The sequence below is a fragment of the Triturus cristatus genome, chromosome 2_1 (genome assembly GCF_964204655.1).
Source record: "Triturus cristatus chromosome 2_1, aTriCri1.1, whole genome shotgun sequence".
Classification (NCBI taxonomy): Eukaryota; Metazoa; Chordata; class Amphibia; order Caudata; family Salamandridae; genus Triturus; species Triturus cristatus.
The window spans coordinates 6574856-6590388 of NC_140581.1; the positions used below are offsets into that span (position 1 = coordinate 6574856).

At 50.7% G+C, this 15533-nt stretch overlaps 1 protein-coding gene across 1 annotated transcript in view; it reads left to right on the forward strand.

Annotated features, from left to right (window-relative positions):
- LOC146863595 (NACHT, LRR and PYD domains-containing protein 3-like) overlaps positions 1–15404 on the forward strand; it is a 478230-nt gene extending 462826 nt beyond the window's left edge. Inside the window, exon 12 of the mRNA XM_085627604.1 lies at positions 13873–15404. Coding sequence (XP_085483730.1) covers positions 13873–13975 — 103 coding nt within the window. The 3' untranslated portion in view covers positions 13976–15404. The remainder of the gene's footprint in view (positions 1–13872) is intronic.
- The last annotated feature ends 129 nt before the right edge of the window (positions 15405–15533 follow it).

Sequence of the window (15533 nt, forward strand, 5' to 3'; positions counted from 1 at the left end):
CCCCCAGACCACCACCCCAACTTCGCTGATCCACTCTTGTCCACCCTCCATACCCAACCCCACACCACTGAAATGCATGCTAGTTAACTGTTGCTCCGCGGTCCTACACGCCACGGAAATCTCGGAAACCATCCTGAGTGAATCCATTGATATTGCATTCCTCACTGAAACATGGCTAAATGACCACTCAACGAGCATACTTGACCTTCTCTCCCCCCCGGGATACTCTATTCTTAGAAAAGACAGACCTAACAGAGTTGGGGGAGGGCTAGCCATCATCTTCAAAAAGGAACTTCAGATTTCCCTTATCACTAACCCAGGCTACTCCTCATGCGAATACCTGGAAGCAGAACTGTTAACTCAAAACTCCCTCCCAATTCGTCTACACAACTTCTATCGCCCCCCGGGACCACCACAGCCCTTCATTGAGGACTTATCTTATCTACTGGCGCAATCAGCATTATCCAACTCAAAAAATCTCTTTCTTGGGGACCTCAACCTCCATTGGAATGATACCAATGACCCCACCATCTCCCTCCTCACTACACTTCTTGAAATCAACGAACTCAAACAACTCTGCCAATCTCCAACTCACACTAAAGGATCCATACTTGACGTAATTCTGTCCAACGATGATCTGACCTCCGTTACCAATATCATCCCCACTGACTGGTCCGACCATCACCTTATTCTGTTCACCTTTGCTATCTCAGCAAACCTCCCTGCCCCTAAAACTCCCAGACCTAAGAAATTGACCAGAAACCTAAAAGGCATCCCCCCAGGAGTTCTACAATCGAAACTCCAAGCTCAACTTCTTCTCATTCCCCCCTCCCAAAATGCGAATGAGCTCACTGAACTATTTAACAATACTGTTACAGATATTCTTGACCAACTAGCCCCGCCTAAACTAAAAATCCAAAGAAACACCCCCTCCAACTCTTGGTTTAATACAGAGATAAATAATGAGAGACGGGCACTCAGACTGTCAAAAAGAACCTGGAGACACCATCCCTCACCCTCCCATCTTACACTTCTCAGACATGCCAGATCCACTTACAAAAAACACATCCTCAAGGAAAAGGCATCCTTCTTCCGCACCCAACTTGACCGTGCCAAAAACAGACCCAGGGAACTCTTCAAAATGATCTGAAACCAAACTTCCCCCGCACCTCCAAATATGACAGCCTCATCAGACAGATGTGAAGAAATTGCTCACTTCTTCTCGGAAAAAATTGCCAAAATTGACCAATCCTTTCTTCCCACAAAACTATCCTCCAACTTCCAATCCAATCCTGTCCTCACCTCTAATACCTACTCCACATCCCCCTTCCAGGTGACACTCTCTCTCCTCTGCCCTCTATCCTACCGCTCCCCAGCGAGCCTCCTCACCTGCCCATTTCCATTCCCCCCACCACTCCACAGGCCTCTCACCTTCCACATCTCCAGTAACCAACTCCCCTAAATCTCACCCTAAGAACAATGCCTCCTTGCTCAACTTTCTCCCCGTCACTGAGCTTGAAGTCCTCAATATAATTGGCAATCTAAAACCGTCCTCCCACACAAAAGACCCAATACCCTCCAACCTTGTCCCTGCCCTTAAGCACATCATCACCCCATTCTGGACCAAAATCATCAACAGCTCTCTCTCCACCGGCTGTGTCCCCTCCTCCCTTCAGCTTGGTCAAATCTCGCCCATAATCAAAAACCCCAATGCGGACCCCAATGACGTAAAAAATCTCCGCCCCATCACTAACCTCCCCCTTCTCTCAAAGGTACTTGAAAAATGTGTCCTACTACAACTAGACAAACACATAGAAAATTTCAACCTTCTCGACCCCTTTCAATCTGGCTTCAGAAAAGGCTGCAGCACCGAAACGGCAATGCTCAATGTCATAGATGACATCCATCAATCACTTGACAATGGCGAGACCTGCCTGCTTATACTTCTTGATAAAACCTTCAAAATAAAATTTTAAAAAATTTATTTCACTTTGCATCCTCACACCCCGTGAGGAGGCGCTTTACACTGACTGTCTCTCTGCTTTCACTTTGCATCCTCACACCTCGTGAGGAGGCGCTTTACACTGACTGTCTCTGCTTTCACTTTGCATCCTCACACCCCGTGAGGAGGCACTTTACACTGATTGTCTCTCTGCTTTCACTTTGCATCCTCACACCCCGTGAGGAGGCACTTTACACTGACTGTCTCTCTGCTTCCACTTTGCATCCTCACATGCCCGCGAGGAGATGCTTTACACTGACTGTCTCTCTGTTTTCACTTTGCATCCTCACACCCCGAGAGCAGGAACTTTACACTGACTATCTCACTGCTTTCACTTTTACACTGACTATCTCTCTATTCTCACTTTGCATCCTCACCCCCCCGAGAGGAGGCACTTTACACTGACTGTCTCTCTGCTTCCACTTTGCATCCTCACACCCCGTGAGGAGGCACTTTACACTGAGCGTCTCTCTGCTCTCACTTTGCATCGTCCCACGCCCACGAGGAGGCGCTTTACCCTGACTGTCTCTCTGCTTCCACTTTGCATCCTCACACACCTGCAAGGAGGCGCTTTACACTGACTGTCTCTCTGCTTCCACTTTACATCCTCACACACCTGCAAGGAGGCGCTTTACCCCGACCGTCTCTCTGCTTTCACTTTGCATCTTCGCACGCCCGCAAGGAGGCACTTTCCACTGACTGTCTCACTGCTTTCACTTTGCATCCTCACACCCAGAGAGCAGGAACTTTACACTGACTATCTCACTGCTTTCACTTTTCACCCTCACACCCGTGCAGGAGGAGCTTTACACTGACTATCTCCTTATTCTTACTTTGCATCCTCACACCCCCGAGAGGAGGCACTTTACACTGACTGTCTCTCTGCTCTGACTTTGCATCCACACACCCCGTGAGGAGGCACTTTTACACTGACCGTCTCTCTGCACTCACTTTGCATCGTCCCACGCCCGCGAGGAGGCACTTTACACTGACTGTCTCTCTGACTGTCTCTGTGCTTCCACTTTAAATCCTCACACACCTGCAAGGAGGCGCTTTACACTGACATCGGCTAAAGTGTTACCCCCCAAACCTATGGCTTGGACAGATCACCATCTCATTGAGCTACATCTTGACATTAAGGATTCCCCTTATAAAACAACGGTTCCTGTGTCACTGAGACGTCCATGGAGCAAATTGAAATTCGCTGATCTTCATCGGCTCCTTGGTCAGCAGGCTTTGGGTCCTTTCTCCGATGTGGAGACGGGCTATGATCTATTTTGCAACTGGCTGACTGGAGCGCTGGATTGTTTGATTCCTATTGTCGAGTTTAAATGTCGTCGTGGTGAGCCTAGTCCTTGGTATGACGATACGCTTCGGCTTTTAAGGAAATCCTGTAAACAAGCCGAAAGAGCTTGGCGTAAGGCTTACCTACCCGACAAAAAACGGGAGTATCGTGCTAAGACTAGACTTTATCATAGAGCGGTCTGTAAAACCCGGGTACTTAAGGATATCACAGCCAGCCGAGCCTCACTTGATGAGATTTGTTCTGCCTTGCATTGCGAGGACCTGGCCGCCTTCTTTGTGGAAAAGGTGGCGGCTATATACCGTTCTTTTCCTGTTTTATCCGTTCCCCCGGTTAAGGTGGAATCTCCTCCAATGACAACGCTGTCTTTGTGTTCTTTTCCTGAGCTTTCGTTAGAGGAGTTCACAAAAATTGTGGTGAAAGTTAAATCAGGCTCACCCAGGGACCCTCTTCGTCCTGTTCAGTTTAGAGAGGTTGCATCACTCTGTTTTCCTCCACTGCGCGACCTTGTCAATTTATCTTTAACATCCGGGTCTGTCCCTGCCAGTTGGAAACAAGCTCAGGTGATGCCCATTCTGAAAAAGCCAGCCCTGGATCCATCTAAGTTGGAGAATTATCGCCCTATATCACTCCTTCCGTGGGCGGCTAAACTGACCGAGGCCCATGTTAACGCCATCTTATCGGATCATCTTTGTCGCGCTGATATTCTGGACCCCACTCAGAATGGCTTCCGACCCGGCCATAGCACGGAGACGGCGCTGCTTTTCATGGTCGACCATTTGCGAACCTTGGTCGACTCAGGTCAAACGGCGGCACTGGTGCTTCTCGATCTCAGTGCCGCGTTTGACACCGTCTCCCATGCCATTTTGTTACAACGTCTGGGTGAGGCTGGTGTCGGTCACACAGCACTGGAATGGTTTCGATCATTTTTATCTGATCGCACATTTAGGGTTATTACACCTCCTTTCCAATCTAAACCTTACCCTATTGCCCAGGGCGTGCCACAGGGGTCGGCTCTCAGCCCCACACTTTTCAATCTTTATGTACAGCCGCTGGCTGCTGTCGCCAAACGTGGGAACCTGACTCTGGTGTCCTACGCGGACGATACTCAGCTGGCGGTAGCATTAAGTGGGGCTTCCGACCTCAAAGCTGCTAAGTTCCGGGAGGGAACTAGCTCAGTAGCGCGCTGGATGACTGATAATTGCCTGCAATTGAACGCTAAAAAGACCGAGGTGCTCATTGTCGGCAAGCAGAGTCATCTTTGGTGCGATCATTGGTGGCCATCGGAGCTTGGTCCTACTCCTCTCCCTGCCACGGAGGTTAAAAATCTTGGGATCTGGTTAGATTCCAAACTCAGCTTTGTTTCTCACACAAAGAAAACTGCTGCCACTTGTTTTGGGATACTTAGAAGGCTAAGACCTACTTTTACATTTTTTGATGCTCCAACCAGACAACTCATTGCCCAAGCTACGATTTTGTCTCGGCTGGATTATGCAAGCTCCCTTCTGTTAGGAGCCAACCTAGCCGAACTTGCTAGACTCCAATGCGTTCAGAACGCTGCCGCCAGAGCTCTCGTTGGCTTACCGAGATTCTGCTCGGCTAAAAAATCCATTGAGCAAATACATTGGCTTCCCGTTTCTCAGAGTATTAAGTTTAAGTCTCTTTGCTTACTGTTTAAAATTCTCAAGTATTCCTCTCCTCAAATCTTGGAGCCTCTTATTCAGCCTTATGTCCCTTTGCGTACTTTAAGGTCTGCTGGACTTCATCTTGCTATAGTTCCACGTTTTAAGAGGGTGAGGGCCGGTGGTCGCTCTTTCAGAGTATTAGCGGCCAGGCTCTGGAACTCTCTCCCTGTCCACATTCGTGCTATAGACGATCTTCTGGTTTTTAGGAAAGCTGTAAAAACCTTCCTTTTTCCTCAGAACATTTAATGCTATGCTTTTGTCTCTGGTTATGCTGTGGCCTGATATCTTGTCTATCGTAGCGCAGGGACGCCCCTTTGCTGGGGCAGCTGTGCGCTTTATAAATCTGGCTAACATAACATAACATAACATGACTGTCTCTCTGCTTCCACTTTACATCCTCACACACCTGCAAGGAGGCGCTTTACCCTGACTGTCTCTCTGCTTTCACTTTGCTTCTTCGCACGCCCGCAAGGAGGCACTTTACACTGACTGTCTCTCTGGTTTCACTTTGCATCCTCACACACCTGCAAGGAGGCGCTTTACCCTGACTGTCTCTCTGCTTTCACTTTGCTTCTTCGCACGTCCGCAAGGAGGCACTTTACACTGACTGTCTCTCTGCTTCCACTTTGCATCCTCACACTCCCACAAGGAGGTGCTTTACACTGACTGTCTCTCTGCTTCCACTTTACATCCTCACACACCTGCAAGGAGACGCTTTACCCTGACTGTCTCTCTGCTTTCACTTTGCATCTTCGCACGCCGGCAAGGAGGAGCTTTACCCTGACTGTCTCTCTGGTTTCACTTTGCATCTTCGCACGCCCGCAAGGAGGCACTTTACACTGACTGTCTCTCTGCTCTCACTTTGCATCCTCACCCCCCTCCCACAGGGAGGTGCTTTACACTGACTGTCTCTCTGCTTCCACTTTGCATCCTCACACCCCCGAGAGCAGGAGCTTTACACTGACTATCTCTCTGCTTTCACTTTGCATCCTCAAACCCCGAAAGGAGGCGCTTTACACTGACCATCTCTCTGCTCTTACTTTGCATCCTCACCCCCCGCGAGGAGGCGCTTTACACTGACCATCTCTCTGCTCTCACTTTGCTTCCTCACACGCCCACGAGGAGACGCTTTACACTGACTGTCTCTCTGCTTTCACTTTGCATCCTCACACCCCGTGAGGAGGCACTTTACACCGACTGTCTCTCTGCTTCCACTTTGCATCCTCACACCCCCGAGAGGAGGCACTTTACACTGACTGTCTCTCTGCTCTCACTTTGCACCCTCACACCCGTGCTAGGAGGAGCTTTACACTGACTATCTCTCTATTCTCACTTTGCATCTTCCGGCCGGGGGGGAGGTCAGCGCACTAGTTCTTGCCGCACTGCTTAAAAGCAGATGGTTCCCGGAGCGTGCAGCGGACGCACACTTGAAAGCATTCGGTACGGTGTGCAAGCTGCTCCTTTTTCCCCAGTGTGGTCTGAACTATTTTACTGTTATTTTAAAACATATCACTGCTTTTAGGATATTTTATTCCTTTTATCTGCGGCGACAACACTTGTTGTGTAGAAACAAACTGTAATTGAAAATACTACCTGTCACTACAACTGCCTCGCGCTCCCTCCCCCGAGCCGTTCTCCCCGGTCCACCACGGGTTGTCCTGATTGAGTGGAGGGAGGTACTTCCGGCCAGGGGGGAGGTCAGCGCACTAGTTCTTGCCGCACTGCTTAAATGCAGATGGTTCCCGGAGCGCACAGCGGACGCGCATCAATGGCGCGCCAAAGGCAAGCCTGTCCGCGCCCGTCCGCGCCAGGACATCGCCAGGCGCCTGGGACTATGCCAACGCAGCCTCTAATCCTGGCCAGAGCAACCCCACATACAGTGGGGCAGAGCTCCGGCTAATTCGGGATAACTATCATTCCCCCAGCTTGCTGTGCCCCAATGGGGGGCTGCAATATCTGGAAGGGCCTTTTTCCTGCATTCAATGCAGACATCACAGCAAAATCCCCATAGAAATCCCACAAAACGCCCCTACAACACTTATTCCTGGGCAGCTCGTCACAGCTACCTATGCCCCCCTGGCTGCCGACACTACCGGCTATACCCTGACCCCCAAGGCTGCTCCCTCTAAACATCGCAACACCTGGAAAGGGTTTCTGGGTAACGTAAGATCTCTCCCCAAACATGCCATTGATATCTGGGACATACTAAACACCGAATCGCCCGATGTGGGTTTTCTGACCGAGACATGGCTGAAACCTAGTAGTGGCCCTGCAAACTCGGTCGCCATTCCAGAAGGCTATAGGATTCAGAGACTCGACAGGCAGTCTAAAACTGGAGGAGGGGTCGCTATTATTCATAACGAGCGCGTAAAAATCACGATTCTCGAACAACGCACTAATGCACAGATCGAAATTTTGATCTTTAGGATGGAAGTGGTCCCCCACGACTTATGGAGAGGGGCACTGGTGTATCGGCCTCCGGGCCCCTTCACAGATTTTTCCACACAACTTATGGAAATAATAGCCCCCCATGTAATCTCCACTAGTCATTTTCTACTATTAGGAGACTTTAATATACATAGCGAAAGTTCTGCGCTTCCTGAAATATCATCCTTTCTTGCCGACCTATCTGCATTGAAGCTTACCAAAATGAATGGCCGCCCTACTCACTCAGCAGGCCACACTATTGACATCATTTTCACTAACACTCCTCGGCTCACTTGTGAAGCCCCACGTCCTGTGTGCTGGACGGACCATGCACTCATTAATTTTCAAGTGCAGCGGCTCCACGCGCCCCCCACAATGGTAGCACATACTCTATTCTCTTACAGACAGTGGCATAAAATCAGCCCTGAGTCTTTTCCCTCAGCTTTCACACCGCCCAGGTATACCCCGACCAACAACCTCGAAGAAAACCTCACTCTCTTCAATACTACGGCCCTAGCGACCATTAACGCGATTGCCCCCTTAAAGACTTCTTCCAAAGTTCCCAGAAGTACCCTGGCCATATGGTTTACTCCCGAACTACGCAAGACTAAAAGCCGCTGCACAAACCTGGAAAGAAGGTGGCGTCGCACCCACCGTGATACCGACAAAGAGAACTACAGAGCCGCGCTTACTCTATATCACAATGACATCAAACAGGCCCGCAGATCCCATATAGCTCAGCAGTTGAGTCAGGCAGGTAACACTCCCAAAACTCTCTATAAAATTCTGAAAGATTTTATCTGGCCCAAAGCTTGTGATCTAGACGACAACCCCTCTCAGTCGCTCTGCAATAAAATTAGCTCTTTCTTTATACAAAAAATCGATACCATATACGACAAATTCCCAAAATCATGCCACACATCTACGTCAGCCGATAACCCCGAAACCCCCAACGCTGATCGTGTAACTCTGCTGACCTTCCCTCCCCTCTCACGTGAGGAGACCATAGCACTTATGTGCAAGGTCAAATCTGGCTCTCCCCTAGATGTCATGCCTGCAAAGATTTCGGCCTCCCTTGCCCACATGCTTGCCGACTACATCAGTCCCCTACTCAACTCCTCCCTTGAAAAAGGACTGGTACCCTCCATCTGGAAAGCGGCCCAGGTCATTCCGCTGCAAAAAAACAACAAAGCCCCTATGGACGACCTCTCCAACCTATGCCCTATCTCCCTCCTCCCCTACCTGAGTAAGGTCCTTGAAAAACATGTGGACAAACACCTCTCCGACCACATCGAAGCAACTGGCTACCTAGACTCGTCTCAATCGGGTTTCCGTGCAAACTATAGCACTGGAAACTGCTCTGGTAGCCGTTACTGACAACATCAGGCTCGCGCTAGATCAAGGACAGTCTACCCTCCTGGTCCTTTTAGATCTTTCCGCCGCCTTCGATACGGCCGACCACCAGACCTTGCTCGGGAGAATAAGGGAGACAGGACTGGGGGGATCGGCGCTGAAATGGGTAACCAGCTTCCTTTCCAACCGTACCCAAACTCTCAATCTGGGCCCATTCCGTTCCACCACTGAAAAACTGACCAAGGGTGTGCCACAGGGCTCCTGTCTGAGCCCTACGCTGTTTAATATCTACGTGGCCCCCTTGGCCTCACTTCTGAGAACACTCGGGTTCATCCCTGTATCCTATGAGGATGATACCCAACTTATTTTTCCTTTTGACAAATCTTCTCAGACAGCCCAAGCATCCTTCTCCTCGGGTATGCTGGCCATCTCGCAGTGGATGAGCAGCAACTTTCTCCAGTTGAACGCCAGCAAAACGGAAATTATTCTCTTCGGAGATGCTCCCCTTCTGTGGTCACCTACCTGGTGGCCAACCGAACTGGGCTCTGCCCCTTCCCCTAAAATGACATCAAAAAACGTAGTTGTGCGTCTTGACCAGGCCTTGACCATGAAAGACCATGTCTCCTATACAGTCAGCGTTACCGGACTCTTTCCGTAAGACACTCGTACAGGCTCTTGTACTGAGCAAATTGGACTACTGTAATGCCCTTATGGTCGCCACAAATGAGACCGCCCTTAGCCGTTTGCAAGTGGTACAAAATACCGCAGCACGGTTAGTCGCCAAGGCACCCTACAGGTCAGCCTCACTACCTCTGCTTCAACAACTTCACTGGTTGCCTGTGCGGAAACGGGTGAAGGTTAAGCTTTGCTGCCTGACACACAAGGCACTGTGGGGTCCTGGCCCTCTGTACCTTGCGGAGAGGCTCCACCTATATATCCCGAGACGAGACCTGAGATCTCGTTCTAAATCCCTGTTGTTAATCCCAAGGATAAAAAGAACACGATTAGGAGGTAAAACCTTTTCCTACCAAGCGCCTTTAACGTGGAACCACCTCCCCCTACCCCTAAGACAATGCTCTGATTACCTCAAATTCAGAAAGACTCTGAAAACCACCCTCTTTTTAGAATAACATCTTACCGCCTACCTTTCACAGCTCCGCAAGCGCCGAGAGACCCCCTCGGGGGTGATTCATGCGCTATATAAACTATTTAACATAACATAACATCCTCACCCCCCCCAAGAGGAGGCACTTTACACTGATTGTCTCTCTGCTCTCACTTTGCATCATCACAACCCGAGAGAAGGCACTTTACACTGACTGTCTCTCTGCTCTCACTTTGCATCATCACAACCCGAGAGAAGGCACTTTACACTGACTGTCTCTCTGCTCTCACTTTGCATCATCACAACCCGTGAGGAGGCGCTTTACACTGACTGTCTCTGATTTCACTTTGCATCCTCACACCCCATGAGGAGGCGCTTTACACTGGCTGTCTCTCTGCTTTCACTTTGCATCCTCACACCTCGTGAGGAGGCACTTTACACTGACCGTCTCTCTGATCTCACTTTGCTTCCTCACATGCCCGTGAGGAGGCGCTTTACACTGACTGTCTCTCTGCTTTCACTTTGCATCCTCACACCCCATGAGGAGGTTCTTTACACTGACCATCTCTATGCTTTCACTTTGCATCCTGACACCTCGCAAGGAGGCGCTTTACACTGACTGTCTCTCTGCTTCCACTTTGCATCCTCACACCCCGTGAGGAGGCATTTTACACTGACTATCTCTGCTGTCACTTTGCATCCTCACCCCCCCCCCCCCTCCCACAGGGAGGTGTTTTACACTGGCTGTCTCTCTGCTTTCACTTTGCATCCTACACTCCGTGAGGAGGCACTTTACACTGACTGTCTCTCTGCTTCCACTTTGCATCCTCACACGCCCGCGAGGAGATGCTTTACACTGACTGTCCCTCTGTTTTCACTTTGCACCCTCACACCCCGAGAGCAGGAACTTTACACCGACTATCTCACTGCTTTCACTTTTCACCCTCACACCCGTGCTAGGAGGAACTTTACACTTACTATCTCTCTATTCTCACTTTGCATCCTCACCCCCCCCCCGAGAGGAGGCACTTTACACTGACTGTCTCTCTGCTCTGACTTTGCATCCTCACACCCCCGAGAGAAGGCACTTTACACTGACTGTCTCTCTGCTCTCACTTTACATCATCACACCCCGTGAGGAGATGCTTTACACTGACTGTCTCTGCTTTCACTTTGCATCCTCACACCCCGTGAGGAGGTGCTTTACACTGGCTGTCTCTCTGCTTTCACTTTGCATCCTCACACCTCGTGAGGAGGTGTTTTACACTGAATGTCTCTCTGCTTTCACTTTGCATCCTCACATCCCGCAAGGAGGCGATTTACACTGATTGTCTCTCTGCTCTCACTTTGCATCCTCACACGCCCGCAAGGAGGTGCTTTACACTGACTGTCTCTCTGCTTTCACTTTGCATCCTCACACCTCGCACAGAGGCACTTTACACTGACTGTCTTTCTGCTTCCACTTTGCATCCTCACACCCCGTGAGGAGGCACTTTACACTTACCATCTCTCTGCTCTCACTTTGCATCGTCCCACACCCGCAAGGAGGCACTTTACACTGACTGTCTCTCTGCTTCCACTTTGCATCCTCACACACCTGCAAGGAGGCGCTTTACCCTGACTGTCTCTCTGCTTTCACTTTGCATCTTCGCACGCCGGCAAGGAGGCGCTTTACCCTGACTGTCTCTCTGCTTTCACTTTGCATCTTCGCACGCCCGCAAGGAGGCACTTTACACTGACTGTCTCTCTGCTTTCACTTTGCACCCTCACACACCCGAGAGGAGGCGCTTTACACTGACTGTCTCACTGCTTTCACTTTGCAGCCTCACACCTCTGCGAGTAGGAGCTTTACACTGACTGTCTCTCTGCTCTCACTTTACGTACTAACCCCATCTCCCGCTGGGAGACGCTTTACACTGGCTGTCTCTCTGCTCTCACTTTGCATCCTCACCCCCCCCCCCCTCCCGTGAGGAGGCGCTTTACACTGACTGTCTCTCTGATCTCACTTTTCATCCTCACACCCCATAAGGAGGTGCTTTACACTGACTGTCTCTGCTTTCACTTTGCATCCTCACACCCCGAGAGCAGGCACTTTACACTGACTATCTCACTGCTTTCACTTTGCATCCTCACACCCCGAGAGCAGGCACTTTACACTGACTATCTCACTGCTTTCACTTTGCACCCTCACACCCGTGCTAGGAGGAGCTTTACACTGACTGTCTCTCTATTCTCACTTTGCATCCTCACCCCCCCGAGAGGAGGCACTCTACACTGATTGTCTCTCTGCTCTCACTTTGCATTCTCATCCCCCCGAGAGGAGGCACTCTACACTGATTGTCTCTCTGCTCTCACTTTGCATCATCACAACCCGTGAGAAGGCACTTTACACTGACTGTCTCTCTGCTCTCACTTTGCATCATTACAACCCGTTAGGAGGCTCTTTACACTGACTGTCTCTCTGCTCTCACTTTGCATCATCACAACCCGTGAGAAGGCACTTTACACTGACTGTCTCTCTGCTCTCACTTTACATCCTCACACCCCCAAGAGGAGGCACTTTACACTGACTGCCTCTCTGCTCTTACTTTGCATCATCACACCCCGTGAGGAGGCGCTTTACACTGACTATCTCTCTGCTTTCACTTTGCATCCTCACACCGCGTGAGGAGGCATTTTACACTGACTGTCTCTCTGCTCTCACTTTGCATCCTCACCCCCCCTCCCGCAGGGAGGCGCTTTACACTGACTGTCTCTCTGCTTTCACTTTGCATCCTCACACCCTGTGAGGAGGCACTTTACATTGACTGTCTCTCTGCTTCCACTTTGCATCCTCACACGCCCGCGAGGAGATGCTTTACACTGACTGTCTCTCTGCTTCCACTTTGCATCCTCACACCCCGAGAGGAGGCACTTTACACTGACTGTCTCTCTGCTCTCACTTTGCATCATCACACCCCGTGAGGAGGCACTTTACACTGACTGTCTCTCTGCTTCCACTTTGCATCCTCACACGCCCGAGAGGAGGCGCTTTACACTGACTGTCTCTCTGCTCTCCCTTTGCATCCTCACCCCCCCTTCCACAAGGAGGCGCTTTACACTGACTGTCTCTCTGCTCTCACTTTGCGTCCTCACCCCACCTCCCGCAGGGAGGCGCTTTACACTGACTGTCTCTCTGCTCTCACTTTGCGTCCATACCCCCCGCCCCCGAAGGATGCCCTTCACACTGACTGTCTCTCTGCTCTCACTTTACGTACTAACCCCATCTCCCGCTGGGAGCCGCTTTACACTGACTGTCTCTCTGCCCTCACTTTGCATCCTCACACCCCGTGAGGAGGCACTTTACACTGACTGTCTCTTTGCTCTCACTTTGCATCCACACACCCCGCACGAAGGCGCTTTACACTGACTGTCTCTCTGCTCTCACTTTGCGTCCATACCCCCCGCCCCCCGAAGGATGCCGTTCACACTGACTGTCTCTCTGCTCTCACTTTGCATCCTCACCCCCCTCCTGCGTCGAGGCGCTTTACACTGACTGTCTCTCTGCTCTTACTTTGCATCCTCACCCCCCCTCCCGCGTCGAGGCGCTTTACACTGACTGTCTCTCTGCTCTTACTTTGCATCCTCACCCCCCCTCCCGCGTCGAGGCGCTTTACACTGACTGTCTCTCTGCTCTCACTTTGCATCCTCACCACCCTCCTGCGTCGAGGCGCTTTACACTGACTGTCTCTCTGCTCTCACTTTGCATCCTCACCCCCCTCCTGCGTCGAGGCGCTTTACACTGACTGTCTCTCTGCTCTCACTTTGCATCCTCACCCCCCCTCCCACAGGGAGGCGCTTTACACTGACTGTCTCTCTGCTCTCACTTTGCATCCTCACCCCCCTCCCGCATCGAGGCGCTTTACACTGACTGTCTCTCTGCTCTCACTTTGCATCCTCACCCCCCTCCCGCGTCGAGGCGCTTTACACTGACCGTCTCTCTGCTCTCCATTTGCAGGCTCTTTGGAAACACCATGCTGAGTGCCGAGGGAAGGAAGGTTCTCCGAGACCTGAACACGGAGCTGAAGAGCTGCCGCCCCAAGCTGAGAGTGATGCTCTAACACTCCCTCTAGTGCCTAGACGGACTGTCTCTAGTAACCAACTCTGTGAGCTACTCTGAGTACTCAAGGACTTACCTGCAGGTGTAAGCGTAGCTACTGTGTAGAATGCAGTTCTCAAAGAGCCAGTTCTGATCGCTGCACAGACTAGTCAGGGCCACATTGATCAGGCGGTTGCGTCAGCGTTGCGCGACTCATTGTGCTGGTGAAACAACCCCTAAGAAGCGATCTATCAAGCCATGCACGGCCCCCTTGCATGGCCGAGTGTCTTGATAAATCTAGAGTAACGCAGTGCAAATTGCTGCGTTGCCTTACTCTGCCCCTGGGAGGTGTTCCATGGTGCTCCATGCAACGCCCATGGATTTTGGCACCTTCTTAGATTTACTATTAGAGGTAAACCTGGGAATGCATCAACATCCTGGGCCTCACCAGGTGAGGTGTAACGAGAATAAATATCTTTATTTCTCCTCATTGTTTCTTCTTTTTAAGTGCGCTGCATTCTGCAGCAGACATAGAAAGAGGAAGGTGCCCCTTTCTGCACAGAAACAATCCTGCTTACAACGCCGGCACCCTTGGGCCATGGCTTCAGAGTGCCTGCGTTGGCGCACGGCAGCACATTGTGCGCCAGCGCTGGGACAAGGCAGGAATGCGCTGTATTATGTTAAGTACGGCGCATTCCTGCCCTTTCCCTGTCACGCAGCGCAGCGAGGTGGCTTGCTGCGCTGTGTGACATATTGATAAATATGCCATTAAGGTATAGTGCCTAAAACTCAGGGAAGCCTTTTCAGTAGCTTTAATGACTACATAAGGAATGTTACTTGGAAGACAAGGGAAACTCTTTAATAATTAGACTACCTATGATATAGCGCCTAGCAGCCAGCTCTGGTGCTAGGCGCACTACCTGGACTATAGGGCCCAGTGTTCAAGCTGCCCTCTGATGCTAGACTGCATATGATATAGTGCCTATGACTCAAGGCACAAGTTCTTGGCACTAGACCGACTCTTCAAGGTATAGTGCCTAGACATCAAGGAAGCAACTCTGGTGGCTAGACTGCCTACGTCACTATGCCTCCGAAAACCGGCACTAGGTCATTGGGACGCCTCTGGTAACTAGACTCGCCAACGTATAGCGCCTTAGACTGCATTAACCATCCCTGGGCGCTGTCTGCCAGTATTCGCCCTTCTGGGTCGGTCTGCTTCTATCCTGGCAGAAGGCTGGTCATCCAGAGTTGAACGAAAGGTCAAAAGCTTGTGTCACCCAGTTACTACCAGACCCTTTGTAGCTACTCCAGGCAGGAGAATGCCTGAGGGGCACTATGTCGTGACGCTATGTCGTGACGCTATGTCGTGAGTACTGTGCTCAGAAATGTTACACTTTTATTTATATTCAAGCAGCTGTTACAATAAAGTATATATTTATTGGTCCGTCTCTTAAGAGCCTTGTGTGATGTGCGTTATTAATAATTACATGTCAGGGCAGTGGTGGCGCATAACGCCTGTGGGTGGGGGATACCTCAAGCAGCTTAATTTAAAGCAGCCCCCTACCCCTGTGAAGCCCCCC